This window comes from Alternaria ethzedia, assembly GCF_023757985.1.
Source record: "Alternaria ethzedia strain BMP 0044 chromosome Unknown scaffold_14, whole genome shotgun sequence".
Classification (NCBI taxonomy): domain Eukaryota; kingdom Fungi; phylum Ascomycota; class Dothideomycetes; order Pleosporales; family Pleosporaceae; genus Alternaria; species Alternaria ethzedia.
Genome location: NW_026056207.1, coordinates 147,300 through 164,985, shown reverse-complemented (window position 1 = coordinate 164,985; position 17,686 = coordinate 147,300). Strand labels below are relative to the sequence as shown.

The following is a 17,686-nucleotide window of genomic DNA, read 5'->3' as shown; positions in this document are numbered from 1 at the left end:
AACCCCGAAGTCTTCTTGTCACATGGTGCTTGTTGTGCTTTTTATGCTGAAGCAACTTTCATAATTCAACAACACATCGACAGACGTGTCTCCAACGTTACCCCTCCCGTCTTCCTAGATATACAGGCGTATTATGCTAAGAGGTCATGCGCGTACCAAACTGTCGAGTGGGCCAGGCAACGATGTTGAGACCCTTCGAAATCACGTGGCGATGACGCACATGCACGTCCAAGCTCCCATGTCCTCCAGATGTCGAGCCATCACTCCACCTCAGCATACCAATTGCATATAACCACCCAACACCCAGCATCTCATCTCACCACCGATCCGTCAAAATGCTTCGCACATCCATCATCAAGAGCGCGCGCTCAATTGCCGCTCCTCGCTACTTCTCCGCCTCCGCCCTCCGCATGGCTGAGGGCTCCACCGGCTCTGGAGCTTCAAGGGCTACTGGTGCCGCTGGCGGGTGTGTCTATGCTCATGAACTGTGAACCCTATGTCCAGACTAACCGGTATTGTAGTGACGCCTTCACCAAGCGCGAGGCTGCCAGCGAAGAGCTCTACATCCGCCAAGAAGAGAAGGCCAAGTACGTACTCCAGCTCTGTATATCCCGATATCCCGATGATTACTTCGCACCGTTTCAGACCGAGCAACGACCCGGTACAACGTTCTGTCATGTTACAACGTGCTGACAACAAACAGGCTTCTCGCAATCAAGGACAAGCTCAAGCAGCAAAGGCAGCACATGGAGGATTTGGACAAGCACATGTCAGTAATCATAGCTTGGCGAAAGACAACACTAACAACAACACAGCGACGACGTCATTGCTGAGTCTGAGCGCTCCGGCCAGGGCGAGCAAAAGTGAGCGCGTAGCGGGTGCTCCGGACGAATATCGCGGGCCGACCCATACGTCGTGTTATACTTGCTATGATAAACAATAAAGATATCGAAAGAACATAAACTTGGCAATTGGGCTGTTGGACTTCACGGCAGATGCTTGCGTTATCTCGTACTTGCTTCTTCATCTCGTCCTTGTTCGTGTCAGAGAGAGCATGGGTCTGAATACTTCAAGGTCTCCTTCCCAGCACATATGTGGGCCTGCCATCTCAACACTCGCACCTGCCACTTTGAGGCTTGATGGGTTCTTCACCGCAGGATACTCCAAAGTTGCCCTTTTCGTTCAGTGTGCATCTGTACATCTGTACATCACGTTTCAGCATACATCAAGCGAAGTACTACCGAACGATCACGGAAACTTTCGGTATCACGCGGAAGTGCGTCACTCGCTCTGATTCGTTCGAGTAGGTCGTTTCTCGGATTATTACAACGTCAGCTCATCGAAGATCTGGAGACCGCGGGATCCACTACATGGATACAGCCCGGGATACTCCAGCCACCACCCCGCTCGAGGCTGGATCACAACTCGATATTTCCCGTTTTGTTTTTCTGCCGCGAAGGATCTGACGACAACACATCCTCGTATTCAGGCCCGCTGCTCCAGCCTCCGATATCTGGAGCAAGTGCTTACGCAGCCTCGCGCAAAGTCTGTCATCGCACAATCGGCCGGAGAGCGGAGAACGTGACTCCCTTGCGCCGACCTAGAACATAGTTCACTGCCGTGTGATACCGCTGCATCGGTATGGTCGATCGCGAAATTCGGTCATCTCTCCAGCCGCATTCGCAGTGTCGAATATAGACTTTACTCCTTTTTTGCGAACATGCCGACTGTGTGAACGCCTGACTGCCTAGGCCTCCAGACCGCCGTCATTGTTAGCCCATTTCAAACGCCTTCCGTGTTCACGCAGCTAGGCGTTTTACTTTTGTTAGCGAAACAGGTACTTGGGCTCGTACTCGTGCGTGCCGCAGGGATCCCACTAGCACGTGTGGCAGATAGCCGACATCTTACCACGAACATCCCGGCTGCGATCACAACTACAAGCGACTACCCTGTGAACGTTCGAGTAACTTTCAAGATCATGCTGCGTTCTCATTTGGCCGCCGCCGTCGTCCGTTCGAATTAACCGTTGGCCCAGCCCTCTGACAACCTCCTCTTCACCCCCACCAGGTGAACCATGCTTCTTCCACAGGATGCCCCATGCCACCACCAAGTACATCCCACCCATTTCTGTATCAAGGGACAGCGAGACGACGTCATGGTAAGCATCGCTTTGACTTCGATATGGAAAACCCTGGATCTGGAATCCACCCGTTGCTCCCATCAACGAATGAAGCAAAGCTCGGAGAGTTATCGCGCCGAGAAGACTACGAAGAGACGACACTGAACCAAATTAGGTATGACGAGAGCGGGTGAGGGATCTATTCAGGGTCTTCGCTATAGCCTTGGCCACCGAGCATATATGGTCTCCTTTGCCGCTCAGCATCACCAGTTCATACATCTAGCCATTGATCTGCACTGATCTCAAACACCCAAACTTCACCGTTACTCAACTAGCTGCATAAGCTTTATTGCTCCCCAGACGCTCTAATATAACCATCCCTCGCCAATACGAAGGTCTTCTCTCCATCAACCACCTCAGCACCAAGTCTAGCAGCTACCTCACACCAACCGCCTACATGGCGCAGTCAAGTTTGAACTCAAACAACTCACTGCCTCAATACTATGGTCAGACGCTGCAAGATGGGACGATAATGGAGTCTCCCGTCATGCCAACACACCCACGTGGATCCAGCGACTCGAGGCAGGAGCTTCTACGACTGCCTGCACAGCCTCATCAAGCACATATGGACTACAACGTCGATCCTGAGTCACACAATGCACCCGTACAACAGGCGAACAACACCTTTGGTCTAACGCCAATGCCTTCGAACCGAAAACTGGGAGGACAAGCCGACATCCGTGACTGGGATGCAACACCTCGTCCACGACGACCATCTCAACCTGTGCCTTACAGCCCAACCACACACCGTGGCCCTTACGTAGAAGATTACTCTGAAGAGGAAGACGTCGATCCCCGCGATCCTCGCGCGTACCGTCGCCCAAGCAGGAGAACGCAAGGCCCTCCCAGTGCGTACCGCAACTACCATGAGCAGAACTCCAGGTATGGGCCCATACCTAGGAATAGTGTCGACCACAACATGCAGCCTTATTACAGCGACACACCAGGCAAGCCTAACTACGAAATGTACTATCCCGATGGAGGTAACTACGGTGGACGCCGCCCTCCCATACCCTACGCAGGAGGAAGTCGAGGACCACCCAACTACCCACCTCAGGAGAGTGTAATGAGGTTGCCATGGATGATATGGATGGGAAGTAACGCAAAGAACCGTAAGTCACCCTCCCATCTCCACTCTCCCCCATCGCTAACACATCTCGCAGACTTTGTTGCTTTCGTCGGCGAGTTTGTAGGAACAACCATGTTTCTCTTCTTCGCCTTCTCCGGCACCCAAGTCGCCAACATCGACTCATCCGCCACCCCCGACTCCAACACCACGACCAACGAATCCGCTGGTTTCTCTCCCATCGTCCTGCTCTACATCGCTCTCGTCTTCGCTTTCTCTCTCATGGTAAACGTATGGGTCTTCTTCCGTATCAGCGGTGGTTTGTTCAATCCCGCCGTGACGTTCGCCATGTTGCTCTGCCGCGCTCTGTCTCCTATCCGTGCCTTCCTGCTGGTAGCAGCGCAGATCAGCGGAAGTATCTTTGCCAGTTTCCTCGTTAGCGTCTTGTTTCCCACATCCTTCAATGTACGGACTACGTTGGGTGAGGGCACGAGTCTAGCCCAGGGTGTCTTCATCGAAGCCATCCTCACCGCCGAACTGGTCTTTACCATCTTCATGTTGGCAAAGGAGAAGCACAAAGGTATGTCGACCCAGCCTCCTCCCCTTACCACCCACTAATACCTTCCAGCTACATTCATCGCCCCCGTCGGCATCGGCCTCGCTCTCTTCATCGCAGAACTCGTCGGCGTCTACTACACCGGCGGCTCGCTCAATCCCGCCCGCTCCTTCGGCCCCTGCGTCGTAACCGGCGTCTTCGACAACGAACACTGGATCTACTGGGTGGGCCCCGCAGCCGGCGCCATCATCGCCGTCGTCTTCTACCAATTCATCAAGATACTCGAATACGAAGTCGCCAACCCCGGTCAAGACGACGACGATAAAGATCAAGAAGTCAAGGAAGTCATTGAAAAGGAGAGAGAGGGCAGTCAAGAACCTGATCTCGAAAGGGGGGATGCGGGTGGTATGACGGGTGGCATGGGCGGCGGACCCCCGGGTAACGGTCATGTTCCTCTGCCTACCGTGAGTAGTCAGCAGCGTTTGCGGGCTGTGCATAGTGTACAGGGTCTTGTTCATCAAGCGCGCAAGAAAAGGGCGCAGGAGGGGCAGGGGTTTGGGGGGAGGGGCGAGCATACGTACTAAGATACACAGGCTGAGTGCGATTATGGAAAGAGACTCCGTGTCGGAGCCTTGAAGAAGAGATGTGTTAATGAGGTATGAGGATCAAGGGATGAACCAATGGGTCCATGGGTCACGGTAATGTGTTTATGTGGTTGGTTTACGACTCTCCTTCAAGTCTGATCTTACGAGAGTACATGAGAGTGTGAATTGGTTACGGGATATGCATGGGCTTGGGTTTGGGTATGGGAAGGGTTACGAAATTAGAATGTACAAATAGCTACGTATATAGAGCTGGGTTTGGGTATGAATGCGATGATGGTTGCAGCTTGGCTGGCATAGCAAAAAGAATGATTGCATGTCTTTCACAACGAATTCTACACTACTTCTACTGTCTTCAAGTGTTGCTATTGGGGGTTTTTGCAGCATATTCTGCATGCTTCGGACTTTGGAGCATTCCAAGTCGACGACGACGCTAGAACCCGGTTCGTCAATCATTAGGAGCTCCGTACCTTCATCTCTTAGAGTTAATAATAGTACAAGAGCAATGTACAACAATCTCCGTGTCTTACATTCCAATCCTCAACGCCATCCTACCCCCTTCTCATCCCTTCCCTTCCCAACCTCCTAAGGATTCAATGAAAGACACATCATCAAAACTCTATCCTATCTACCCCGGTACGTCACCTCGCCATCATGCGATTCTACATCCGCATCCCCGAACCTTACCCTACATCCTCCTTCTCCACAAACCCCATGCGATCCGTCACCCCATCACAGCATCGAAACCCCACGCATTCACGATTCCGATACCGATGATACCGAACGCATCCGCATGACATCAGAACGACGTCCCATGACGAAAAGACGAGGAGGTTGAAGCCTCGCCTCGTTTCGCCAAACTCAAAACCAACCCCAAACCTTGCTGATGCCGTGTGACGGACTAGCGCGGACCCAACGCTCGGGACGTTTAGGGTTTGGTATGCGAAAAGGGCTATTTTTGCGCATTAGCAAGAACGGCAGGTAGGGGTGTGGTTCTTTGACCCGTTTTCTTAATTTCTTAATAACGGGGCATTGGGGGCGGCCGGTGGTTATTGGATGACGATTTGTGACGATTTGTGACGACGGGTGCTGAGAGGGAGGAAAGTACGATGATAAGATTTTTTGTATGTTTGTAGCGAAGGAGTGTGTTTAGTAATGGTCTGGAAGAGCAGAAATGCATCGTACCTAGGTACCGGCGTGTATTTGAAGGGGCAAGCGCGCTTCATCCTCATCATGTGCCTTGCCTTTTGCAGTACGACGTACTTCACACAAGAGCCTCACACACGCGTCTCTCACGCTCTACCCACAGCCAAATCAGGTTCACAGTCACTCACAGTCAATCAACGCCATCCCACGGACAGCTTATACTCAAGACACGCATGCATTCATCTCCAGCTCATCTTCCCAAAAAAAAAAACGAACTTATTCAGGCATTAAGTCATCTCGAATGATAAGAATCTGTCTTTACATCTCTCTCGCTCTCTCACTTCCCCATCTCCCCATTCCGTTCTTCTTCCCCACTCATCTTTTCTCTCCAACCTCCTCCGTCTTCCACCTCTCTTCTCACGATCAAATCAGAACAACAGTATGAAAGAAAATGGTATAGCAAAGACGGGTCTCAGACCCAATCCACCCTCTCCTTCCACCTGCACTTGTCTCGCTCGCTCCTTCGTCTTAACCAACAAAAAGGCCTCTCCTACACACAAAGTGCAGATAAAGCGAATGCAAGAAGAATATATATGTGTGAGAGTGTGTTTGTGTGTGAACAGACAAGGAGAATATTTGTAGGTAGGTAGGTAGGTAGGTAGGTAGGTAGGTAACGATAAGTATGGAAAGACAAAGACCAACGACATGATCAGAGTAAATAGCGTGGTTGCGTAATCAAGAACAGCGCCCAAGGAAGCCATAGCAAAACGCCCGATAACAACAACAGAAGCAGAGAAAGGGTTTGTAAGGACCAATCGCCGCCCTGTCTCCTAGCCCCAAAAGCCCAAAGAGAAGCCCCGTTATGCTCCAATAAGAGAGAAGAGATGATGGCCCAAAAAAAGCGATCGATGTAGATAGAGCGCCGTCTCGAAAGACGAACATAAAGGGTATATGAAAACAAGAGGGGGGTTTGTTTTTTGTTGTTTCACCAAAACAGCCAGCCAGCCAACTAACTAACCGACGACGACGACGATACTATACTTCCGTGGGATTGGGGAAATCAAAGTCGCTGACTAGATTGCCAAAAGCGTCATTGTCGTTGCCCGTCTGTAGAAACGAGTCAAAGTCGAAAGTTTCGAGGGCGCCAGCGTCGTCGCCAAAGTTGAGGCCGAGATCGAAGCCGTTGGGCTATTCGTTCTGTTAGTAGATGTTACGCTAAGTAGAGAGAGTCTAAAACTTACGTCACCATCAATGTTACCAAATGGCGGACCCCCGTTGTCCATGTTTTGGTCGGAAGGCGGTTGGGGTTGCACAGGTTGCGGCTGGCCGTTTTGTCCCTGATTGAAGGATTGCTTGTGTACTGGCGTGATGGGTGCGACGGGAGTGGAGGATGTAGGTGTGGGTGGTTCTTCGCCGTTTGTCGTGGCGGGAGTAGAACCTGCCGCCCCCTTTTTGTTGTTTGCGGGCTTCTAAAATCAATATCAACGATGCTCGAGGGTGTAGGAGAAGCGCGAGACGTTACCTTGTTGTCTTTGGTCACCTTCTTCTTGGGGTTGGCCTTGTTTCCTTGATTCGGGGTCGGTGGTGCCTGGTTAGACACGGATGGAGAGGGTTCTGGTCGGGGTGGTTCGTTCGTGGGCGCTGGAGGCGGTGGCATTTGTTGCCGCTGTTGAGGGTTTTGGCCCATCGGTCCTCCCATCTGCTGGCCGCCTGGACCCATCATACCCGGTTGGGGCCCTCGCCAACCGTTCTGTTGCATCTGGCCATTGCGCATGGCTTCCATTTGCGCAGGCGTTAGTTGCTGACCATTGAAGTTGGGCGGCTGCGGATGTGAGCTCGGAGGCCGCATCATGGGGTTGCCGTTCGGGCCGGACATATTCTGGGGATAGAATTGTGGAGGCATTCCTGGGGGTGCCAGACTGGGGTCGAAGTTCATGTTGGGTGCGGGAGATGCACGTTGCTGCCCCATCATTCCCTCAGGCATAGGCGAGCCAGGCAGATTTTGCTGGCCGAGCTTCGGTGTGCCTCGCTTCATCTGGTCGGCGGGGTTGGGTGATGGGCCGCCGGCTCTGCTACCTTGAGGCGACATGGCTGCGCCAAAACCTGGGGCGCCAATAACGCCCTGCTGAGGATGTCCAGATTGATTGTCTTGCTCTTGGCGGGCCATGAGTAACCGTTTCTTGTTCTGCTGCTCGAGCAGCATGAGCTGCATCTGGTAGTCCTGCAGCGCGTGGTTGCCCTGCTGGGGAGCGCCTGGAGGGTTGTTGGGCATGTTGCCGGGCCGTGGACCGTTGCCGGCGAAGGCTAGGTCTTGCCCGTCGAGGCCGGACTGGGCCATGGGGGAGCCTTGGACGCCAGAGTTCATACCCTGGGGGGAGGAAGTGTTACTCATTGCCACTCTGTGTTGATGGGCCAGACTTTGGGCATATACCTCGATGTTCTTCTGCTGCGCACCTGGGCCTTGCGGCATGAACTCATTGAACTGGTTGCTGGGCATGTTACCGGCGTTCATACCACCTGTGGGCGGGTCTTGATTAGCTTGTACTCTCCACATGGGTGTGACAGATGACGTACCGTCGACGCGGGGGCGCTTGTTTGGGGAAGGGGTATTTTCGTTGGACCCTGGCGAGTTGGGGCGGTTGCCGTTCATGTCCATGTTGGAGCCGTCTCGTTGCATCTGAATCATGTTGGGGTTCTTCATGGGCTGCATGCCCGCCATAGGGTTGCCGGCGCTGGGGGGAGTTAGTCGTGGTTCGAGCATCGCGAGATCGCAGAGAAAGTGCGAGGGCTTACGGTCGGTTGTTCATAGCGGCTGCCCGCTTGAGGTCGGTCTGGTTGCCGTTGGTCATGGCACCGTTCCGCATCATGTACTGGGCACCGTTCATGGGATTGGTGGCCATCATGAGGCGCTGGTCCCGCTGCTGGTTCTGGATGTGGCCCAGATTCTGCGTCTCAGTCAGTACGCTTCCGTGTCTACAACTGCGCGGCTACCTACCCGGTTGTGGCCGAGATACTGGGCGGCGTTCTTGGGCCCGCCGCCGCCGCCTCTCGCAGCGGCGAAGATGTCCCAGAACTGGACCCACCAGTCGAGCAGGAACGAGTTGTCGGCGGCCTGGCCCGGGGGCATGAGCGGCAGGGGCAGGTCGTCGGGCATGTCGATGTCGCTGGCGCCATTGGGCTTGTTGTTGGGGCTGGCCTTCTCCGTGTTGAGCTTGAGGTCGCAGTCGAGCATGGCGCGCGCGAGGGTGTGGTGGCGGTTGCGTAGGAAGTAGTCGTAGATGTACGTGTTGAGCTTTTCCTTGGGGTCCTGGTCGCCCATGCGTTTGGGATGCGCCATGTTGCCCATGATGGGGGTGCCGTTGAGGGAGCCGTTCGCATTCATCTGCGCCATCTGCGCCATTTGCTGGTTCTGCATCGCGAGGGAAGGAGTCGGGCGGCGCGGCAGGCGCGGTGGACGGGTGGGGGGTTAGCGATAGGTGCGCGGTGGTAGCAATAGACGCGCTGTGTTGTGCACCTCGGTGCTGGACGGGCCTCTACAACAGCATGGGAGGGCGTCGCCACGGTGCGTGTCGGAGCGGAGCGTCGTGCCAAGGACGGGTGGAGGACGACGATGGCGTGGAGGTCGCGCAAGATGGCAGCTCTGGGGTGCCGGGTGTGGGTAGCGACGCTGGTGTCGTCGCGATGAAAAGGCGGCGGCTGATGCACGGTACTATGGGTCGGGGGGTTAGCGTGAAGGAAGGTCTTGAACAGCGCCCTGGAGGGACCTCACGGCGCGCTACACGGGTCTGCCAAGAGATGCGATCACGACAACAACACCTGCGATATTCTTTGCCTGCACGAGAGGGCGCGATTGAAGCAACTGCACAACGAGACTGCAGCGGGATCGTGCAAACTCTGAGCTGCTCAGCGCGAGGGGAAGAGCGGCCGCTCGTGAGCTGCGCCAAGTGGTCCACGTGATCTCGGTATTATTAGATCCCCTATGCTCCAGCCTCCCATTGCGCAGCATCGCGCTCTCATCAGAACTGCCTCGATATTTGCTTTTCTACTCGCATAAAGCAATTCAAGACGTCAGACATGGCGGAATTGAAGTGTCGTGACCGCATCGCAGTATCGTATGCACCAGGGCCGATATCTAGGGAGGTTGGTGGGGCACATGTAACGCGAACCCGACCGTCATGCCCCGACCAGTACTGGTAGCAGATCATTCATACACCCTGATGGGTTCACCGACTTGGTCGTAGTTGCGCAAAATCCAAGTCAACAAGTCCTACACAGTAAAATTAAGGGGCTGCAAAGACTAAATGCACAATGTAGCCTGCGAGGCCGCCTTCAGCGATCAATGGTGCGTCGATGGTGTGGTAGTGCAATTGCGCGATTGCAATTACCCTCTAATTGGCTTCCATGGCCGTCGTCAATAGTGCACCCTATCTAGTCGTGAATCGAGTCTGAGCACGAATCGTCTGCCCGATTCCATAACAGCACGACAGTGTGCAATTCCTCGAGGCATTGTCTTCAGAAAATGCCTACCTTCGTATCGCATATCTCTCCGTCACGCTTTCACACTATACATGGATCGGCGAATGCCTGCTTGCTAAACCTAAATAGCAAGTGTAATTTCTCCTCGACCCAACCTCATTCTACTCGTCATCGGGTGGCATCTCGTCGTCAATGTAGCGGATCAGCGTTATCCGCATCTCCGTTGTGTCGTTACCGCGAAGGACGTCACTGACAAAGTGCGCTTCCACCTGCATGTGTACCTGGTGGGTGTTAGTCCATTACCCACGCCCCATCTTGACGCAGTATATGCGTACCATCTCTAGTGAACCCCGTAGCACGCCCACCAGTATGTTGGAGAACCACAGCTCGTCCTGCGCGCGGCCGTCGTCAGGCAGCTCTACGAAGTCGGCCAGCGGGTTCTCCTCGAAGATGAGGGAGAACTGCTTGTTGTCGCTTGACCAGTTGGTGATTGTCGGTGTGATGTTGAGGAAGATCTTGAAGCCGACCTACAACCGCATGTCAGCCTGCGGTCTATATCCCATTGACTCGGTGGCGCTACCTTTGAGATCATCTCCGAGACCTCGCGGAAGTTGGTGCAGGCAGGCGCGCTCGACTTGGCCAGGAAGTCTTCAATCAGCCGTATACCGATGTTGTATCCCATGCGCTCCAGTTGCTTGTTGACATCGGCGTAGTTGTATTCGTAGTCCTTGCATAGTTGCGCGACAATGGTACCGTATGTGAGGGTGACGAGTTCGGCGCTGACCTTGTCTACTCGAGTCCTGGCACTGTCAGAACCGGTCGCTCAGAGTAGCCATATGCGAGACTTACTTCCACACTCTGACATCTATTAGCACATGTGCAGCAACTACTAGACGTCTGGAGCTCACTCCTCGCCCATGCGGGCTGCTTTGGTCGATGAAGCCATTGTGCGGGGATTTAGTCAGGCGGCGTGTGTGGTTTCGAAGGGTGAGACTAGACTATTGCGTGTGTTTGGTATATAGAGTCGCGATATCAAGTCGTGTTGTTGCGTCGGGGAGCATGCGGACTGCGGAGGAGCGTACCTGGGACGCCCGGGCCCTAGCGTAGATCTGCCTTGAGGAAAGTTTACCAGCTGCAACTGACCACAACCACCGCGCACCAATCCACAGACCCCACACGCATACCGAATCAAGCACACCTCCATCGCCATGTCGAGAGAAAAGCGACCTGCCAACGAGGCTTTTGGCACGAGCCAGCTGGTCAAGCGCACCAAGTCGGACGCGAATCTGGGAAGCTCTGCAGTAGCCGTCGTGAATGGCTCTGGCGCAAATGGCGCGCTGATACAAGCGGTATGTTATGCCCACGGACTTTTGATGGAGTACCAAGCTGAAGATTGCGACGTGCTGACAGGTGCTGTAGGGCTCGCGTACCAGCGCGCTGCAGTCGCCGGTTATGGAGTTGACGGGCCATTCTGGGGAGATCTTCGCCGCGCGCTTTGATCCGACGGGACAATACATAGCTTCGGGCTCCATGGACCGCTCTATATGTCAGTCATGTGTGAACGCGTGAGAGATATGCGCTAACATGAACAGTACTCTGGCGCAGCTCTGGATCATGCGAAAACTACGGCATTCTCACTGGACACAAGCAGGCAGTCCTGGATCTGCACTGGTCGCGCGACTCCAAGGTTCTCTTCTCCGCCTCGGCAGACATGCACCTAGCAAGTTGGGACGTGGAGACTGGAGAGAGGATACGAAGACACCCAGGGCACGAGGAGGTTATCAACTGCATGGACGTGAGCAAGCGCGGTGAAGAGATGCTTGTGAGCGGGTCCGACGACGGCTACATTGGGGTGAGTGCTTCAGTATACCACTATGGAACGTTTCTAACTCTCACAGATCTGGGACACGAGAACGAAAGACGCCGTAACATTCATCCCCACCGACTTTCCCATAACCGCCATATGCCTGGCCGAGGCCGGCAACGAGCTCTTCACCGGCGGCATCGACAACGACATCAAAGTCTGGGATCTGCGGAAACAAGCCGTCACATACACACTCCTCGGCCACACCGACACCGTCACCTCGCTCCAAATGTCACCAGACAACCAAACTCTCCTCTCCAACGCACACGACTCGACCGTCAGAACATGGGACGTGAGACCCTTTGCGCCTGCAGACAGGCGCATCCAAACATACGACGGAGCCCCCACCGGCCAAGAGCGCAACCTGCTAAAGGCAAGCTGGGACTCCAAGGGCGAGAAGATCGCAGCCGGTAGCGGAGACCAGAGCGTAGCCGTTTGGGAAACGCGAACAGGAAAGCTACTGCACAAGCTTCCCGGCCATCGAGGTGCCGTCAACGACGTGCGGTTCCACCCGCTCGGCGAGCCAATTTGTAAGTACCCTGAATCTTCTTTTGCATTCGTCCCTCTACCTGTTCTCCGCTCTGGACCCCGCGCTACGCTTCAGCTTTCCGACCGGATGGCGGTCATGGCGGATTGGGTTTGGAGAACGAGCGAACAATTTCAATCGTTAGCGCTTGAGGCGGATAGGAGAGTAGTCCTTTGCATTGACACTCCTCACCGCTGAACACAAAGCTGTAATCTTTCGAACACGAAGCTAACTTGGCAATCTTAGTGGTATCCGCATCTTCAGACCGCAAGCTCATGGTAGGCGAGCTAGGCAAATGAACGTGGAGATGAAGCAACTTGGCTACGCAAACATGCTTCGAGATGGATCATCAATCCCCGGGGAAAAAACGTGGAGAGAAAAGGCCCGAGGAACATCCGGCCCCACGGTACGTCAGAAGGCGTTGTTTACATATAGAACTGGATACGCCGGTGCGACATTTGACAGGGTACGGAGTCGCATGTACTGTCTTCCCACAACACAGCGAAGGAAGGGGTCAAAAGACGCGTCGAGGAAACGACCCGCATGTTGCTTTTGGACAGTTATGACGCGCAACACCATCGACAATGTAAAGAGTAAACAAAATACAACCAAAGTCAATCAAGATGAATACCCGCGTCTTATGCACCGTTATGAATGCCGTTGCACGTAAATAGCACACTTGCGAAGCTACTGGTGCTCAGTCGTTCCTCATTGGGGTAGACGTTTCATGTTGTTTTTGTGCGAGCCAACCAGCGTGCTGCGGGCCTGACGCTTTTGCTACGCACCTCTTCTTCCGGTCAACCACCAGGACCACCACAGGCCACGGCAGCGATCTGGGATGTGTCACGGACCGCGGTTCGCGTGCATCGGTGCATCAGATCTGGATGTTCTCGAGTCTGCGGGGCCTGTCGTGCGTGCTCGCAGACGCGTTTCACCTTTCCAGCGATCAAAGTCTGATACGCCACTCGTCGCGGAAACGCATGGCGCTCAATGCTTTCTCGACTTCTGACCGTCCATCGTTATTGGGACGCTGTGACCCATGTCATCTTGGTGCGGAGCGCGCGACCACCACCTCCTACTTTCCTACTCTTTCATCTCCTTCGTGTTTGTCTTGCATCTATATTCCTTCCAGTCATTGGTAATAGAGGTAGCGGTTGCTGTGCTCCTGCTTGTTTCGCTTCTTTTCATTCTTTTGCGCTCGTTTGGCCGAGGTGCGCTGCTGGATAGCCCTGTCTGGTCCTTTTTTCCACTCTTTTCCCTTTTACTATTCACTTTCAGAGTCTGGGAACATCTTTGTTTCGACGGCTTTTCTCGAAAGTTGAGAGGTTGTTAGCCAAACGGTTCGCTCCAACTGGATTACTTTGCATATGCTGGGTAGGGTCTTGGGCAAGGGCGAGATCCATTCATTGTTCTTTCACTCCACACTTTCTGTTCCTGGAAACGGTTCGGGTACACGGCGTTCCTGCATTGGTTTTGGAGTATCCTTTCTCTTATTCGCCCTTGTCTTGTCTTGAGTGAAATCAATACAGAGACCTTTGGCTAGCACGACGCGTCTGCTATAAGGGATTCACGTACGCCCAAGATAGAACTTGGGGGCTCGTAACGGTATATTTCTGGACTTGAGGGAACCACCGCGCTATATACAGATCGCCATGTTTCGGTCACCGCTCTTCGCTTGGTCGCCGCGGCCAGACCAGAACCAGGACTTCGACGCAACGCCGGCAACGCAGTCGACATCTCGGTTCAGCGCGTTCCGCAGTAATGTGCGGGGCATGGTCAACGGGTCGTCGATATACTCGCAGTCGCCGGCTATGAATAACAACAACAATATCAACACACCCAAAACGCCCTTCCTGGGCTTCTGGAACCGCCAACAACCGGCCAACCAGGACGGGCTGCCCACCCATCAGAACGCGCATCGCGAATCACATGATTCGAGGGCTCTATTTCATGCGCACCACACAGCGGGCTCCTACATCGGTGCCATCAACCCGCCTCAAGACCCGCAGGAACCAACCACACTCTACGCTCGTCACCCAGCCGATGTACCACTGCCCAACCAGCAGGAGGGTTTCGTAGACCCCGAGATCCAGCAACTACAAGATGAGATAAACGGCCGACGACACAAGCGACGGAAGCACCGAAGGAGAAAGCACCATCGCACCGAACGATCCGCATCCAACGCATCCAGCGGTTCCAACGGATGGGTACGCAGACGCGAACAGCGCGGCACCACCGCAGTATACATCCGCGGATCAGCTGCACGCGGGAAGATGATCGCATGTGTGATATCCGGCACCTTTCTCATCACCATCCTCGCAATCTGTAAGTCTACCATCCCATCCCACCCCACCCCCAAATACGTATCAACAACTAACGTCTATCCCCCCACAGACCTAGCAATCGCCCTAACCAACCGATCCCTCGGCCAAGAAATCCACATCCTCTTCATCATGGTCCTCCTCACCATAACAATCTTCTTCTGCCACTCCCTCATCCGCCTCTGCATGCTCATGCTGAACCCGCCGCGCCACGAACACCGCGCTGCCATGCCCGACATGACGGGCGGCGGCGAGGGTTTCCAACCCATCGTCCCCATCCGCGTGCACCTGCGTCGCGACGAGGAAAGCGCAGAAGACGCGGATATGGATGCTGTGTTGGAGAACGACATGGTGGGTGCGAGTGGGGATGAGGAGGGCAAAAATATGCCGCCGCCTCCGCCGCCCGCGTATGGGCTTTGGAGGAGTAGTGTGAGGGTTGATCCGAATCTGCTTCATTGGCAGAGGGTTGATGATGCGACAAGGGGTAGCGCCATCTCCGCTGCTGCTCACTCTACCCGTGCCTCGCTCTCTGGTCCTGCGGCTCTCGCAGCAGCGTCTCTCCGCGGCAGCGCAGCGTCAACATCGTCACAACAGCCTCCCCAGCACCAGCAAGAAGGTCCCCGCCCCCCTTCTTACGCCTCGGAAGACGGCGTAAGCTACATCGTTGAAGCGGAACCGAGACACACGACGAATGTACGGGATAGCACGAGAGGCGCGTTGAACGACATTCATCCTGCGTGGCGGCCTGGGTATGCGATGAGTGAGATTAGGGGTGGCGAGTTGCCTGCGAGTGCTATGAACGGTAGTCGCTCTTAAAAACTTGTATGGCTGTTTGTTTGCTATCCAATCGTGGCATAGCGAGCGCATCGCCCAGTTTATTTGGTTATACTTGTAGCGTTCTAGCATTGCGTATCTGTGTTTTGGGGAGTGTGTACAATGGCATCGTTCTACCACTTTCAATCCTGCATCTCCTGTCCTCTATTCTCTATTCTCTGTCCTGCATTCTCAAGCTCACTTGACGACGTGCTCCTCATCTCCCACGTTTCTCACACTCTTATCCGCGCTCAGCTCTCTCGTTCTTGCTTCTTCTCATTGTTTCGGTTCTTGTCACGAAGATGAGGTCACACCGTTGGTTATGAAACGCGTAGAAGAACGAGGTGTACGTCATGCATGTTGTAGATATAGTAAACAGTTTCAGCCTCTTTGTTTGAGGGTTTGTTCTTGTCTTTTCGTCATCGGCACTGCGTGCGTCATTGGAAGTCGCGTCATTTCGTCTCTTGGTTCTGTGGCTGGTTCGTTGTTCTGTTTCCGAGGTAACTCGTCCTAGCGCGTGTGCGTGAAGTCAAGGCAGTGTATCCATGGTATTGCTCTGTGTCTCGTTCTATGAACACGATATTTCTCAAGTCGTCATGTTGATTGACGTCAAACGCTTTTGTGGCGTCCATTAATTGGACATCCTTGTTAGTCCTTCCTCCGCTTTTCTCGTCGTTCTATTCCCCATATCCCACAAATCCCGGTCATTGAATCCCTTCTCGCCCGTGAAGCATCGCCAAGTAGTCCTCAGATATCCCGTCTCAAACCTCCCCCTGGGCCCAGCCTTCTCTCTTAATATTCGTTCAAGTCGAAACCAGATTGTTCCCTCATGGCTTCATCTCTTTCCCTTACATATATGTCCAATCTATCCTCCTCCACCCTCCTCTTCCGTGCCCAAGCCTGCCAATCACGCCAATACTCTTCTCGGAGCGCGGACCACATAGCGCGTCGACCCCCTTCCACGGCCCTTTTGTTATTAGACAGGTCCGTAGCAAATTGGTACCCTCTTTGCTGCACCTCGACCGATTTGAGCTTCGCATGCCGATTCTCAACGCGGCTAGCTAGTACAGTGGCAGAAGCAGAGTATGTCGCGCTGATGAGCTTTCCGTGCCCGTCCATCCAGATATCCGGTAGCTTGTCCTCCGCAACGTCCCAGCCAGCTATGACATCAGACAGGAGCAAGAAGACTCTTCGCTCCAGATCTGGCAGGGGAATCTTGCCACTCTGCAATGCTTCGCACGCATCTTCCCCCGGGCTCTTGAGCGAGATGGAGATGCTCACCTGTTCTTTTGCGGCATCTTTCAACGCCTTTATGAGGCCTACGACGTTGATACGCAGCGTGCTTAGTGATGTTGCGGTGGCGGTTTCGAAAACGAGAGCGATGTTGAACGACGCGATGGATCTATCCCATCTGGGTACGAAGAAGCAGCAAGGACGTGTAAGGCAGTGTACTCGTAAAAAGTGGAAGTCCTTGAAACTGGTCCTACTCTTGGTACTCGTTTTGACCATGGTAACGTTTGTGTTGTGGGTCAACATGTTCCTGATTCTGAAATCAGAACGTGACTTCCTGCTGAGCTGCCAGATGTTCAGCTGTAGCCCGTGTATGGTATGATTATCAATGTCTAGTATTGGACCTTCAGGCGATAGTGCCGCTAGGTTGATGATCTTTGACAGGACACTTGGAGGAAGGTCCAGGAAGTGGCGTGGCTTTGAGCCTAGTTGTCTGATGACGACGTCTCCATTCTGGTCCACTGCGAACTCCCTCCAGTGACTATGTTCCTTGTCAAATGTGACTCGCATGTATCGTTCCACAAAATGTATGCTGACAGAGTGAATAAGCCGGTCGAAATTGGCGAATCTTTGTAAACTAAATTGTCCGTTTCCGATCAAACTGGAGAAGATCGCATTGAAGTCGTTGACTAAGTCTCTCGGATACTGCCTTTTCTGTACCTCATACCGCTTCTTTTGTTCCTCAGTCCGTGCGAAGGAATTCTCGCACTCAGGGTCCAGTCTCCTCCCAGTGCAAGCGAATGTGATTGGTGACTTTTTTGCACCGTTCTTCCAAAGCAATCGTAACAAGGGCAGTGCATCGAAATCATCCAGTGCATGCTTGCAAGCGTGGTAGCACGTGGCATCG

At 53.8% G+C, this 17,686-nt stretch overlaps 7 protein-coding genes across 7 annotated transcripts; 4 read left to right on the top strand and 3 right to left on the bottom strand.

Moving 5' to 3' along the window:
- Positions 1–335: 335 nt before the first annotated feature.
- J4E87_006197 (uncharacterized protein) lies at positions 336–867 on the top strand (the record flags this gene model as incomplete). The annotated part of the gene is made up of 4 exons (XM_049377802.1): positions 336–466; positions 522–587; positions 704–769; positions 816–867. The coding sequence occupies 4 exons, from the start codon at positions 336–338 to the stop codon at positions 865–867; spliced, it is 315 nt and encodes a 104-aa protein (XP_049232369.1).
- A 1,709-nt stretch (positions 868–2,576) lies between these two features.
- Positions 2,577–4,385, top strand: J4E87_006196 (uncharacterized protein; the record flags this gene model as incomplete). The annotated part of the gene is made up of 3 exons (XM_049377801.1): positions 2,577–3,291; positions 3,343–3,825; positions 3,874–4,385. 3 exons carry the CDS (start codon positions 2,577–2,579, stop codon positions 4,383–4,385), a joined length of 1,710 nt encoding a protein of 569 aa, XP_049232368.1.
- Positions 4,386–6,584: 2,199 nt separating this feature from the next.
- On the bottom strand, positions 6,585–8,964 carry J4E87_006195 (uncharacterized protein; the record flags this gene model as incomplete). The annotated part of the gene is made up of 6 exons (XM_049377800.1): positions 6,585–6,737; positions 6,791–7,018; positions 7,072–8,066; positions 8,124–8,281; positions 8,343–8,494; positions 8,545–8,964. 6 exons carry the CDS (start codon positions 8,962–8,964, stop codon positions 6,585–6,587), a joined length of 2,106 nt encoding a protein of 701 aa, XP_049232367.1.
- A 1,222-nt stretch (positions 8,965–10,186) lies between these two features.
- Positions 10,187–10,971, bottom strand: J4E87_006194 (uncharacterized protein; the record flags this gene model as incomplete). The annotated part of the gene is made up of 5 exons (XM_049377799.1): positions 10,187–10,306; positions 10,361–10,552; positions 10,606–10,825; positions 10,875–10,883; positions 10,934–10,971. The coding sequence occupies 5 exons, from the start codon at positions 10,969–10,971 to the stop codon at positions 10,187–10,189; spliced, it is 579 nt and encodes a 192-aa protein (XP_049232366.1).
- A 262-nt stretch (positions 10,972–11,233) lies between these two features.
- J4E87_006193 (uncharacterized protein) lies at positions 11,234–12,613 on the top strand (the record flags this gene model as incomplete). Its single annotated transcript, XM_049377798.1, has 4 exons — positions 11,234–11,374; positions 11,445–11,571; positions 11,618–11,877; positions 11,924–12,613. 4 exons carry the CDS (start codon positions 11,234–11,236, stop codon positions 12,611–12,613), a joined length of 1,218 nt encoding a protein of 405 aa, XP_049232365.1.
- Positions 12,614–14,067: 1,454 nt separating this feature from the next.
- On the top strand, positions 14,068–15,552 carry J4E87_006192 (uncharacterized protein; the record flags this gene model as incomplete). Its single annotated transcript, XM_049377797.1, has 2 exons — positions 14,068–14,740; positions 14,810–15,552. 2 exons carry the CDS (start codon positions 14,068–14,070, stop codon positions 15,550–15,552), a joined length of 1,416 nt encoding a protein of 471 aa, XP_049232364.1.
- A 789-nt stretch (positions 15,553–16,341) lies between these two features.
- Positions 16,342–17,504, bottom strand: J4E87_006191 (uncharacterized protein; the record flags this gene model as incomplete). Its single annotated transcript, XM_049377796.1, has 2 exons — positions 16,342–17,440; positions 17,500–17,504. 2 exons carry the CDS (start codon positions 17,502–17,504, stop codon positions 16,342–16,344), a joined length of 1,104 nt encoding a protein of 367 aa, XP_049232363.1.
- Positions 17,505–17,686: the final 182 nt, after the last annotated feature.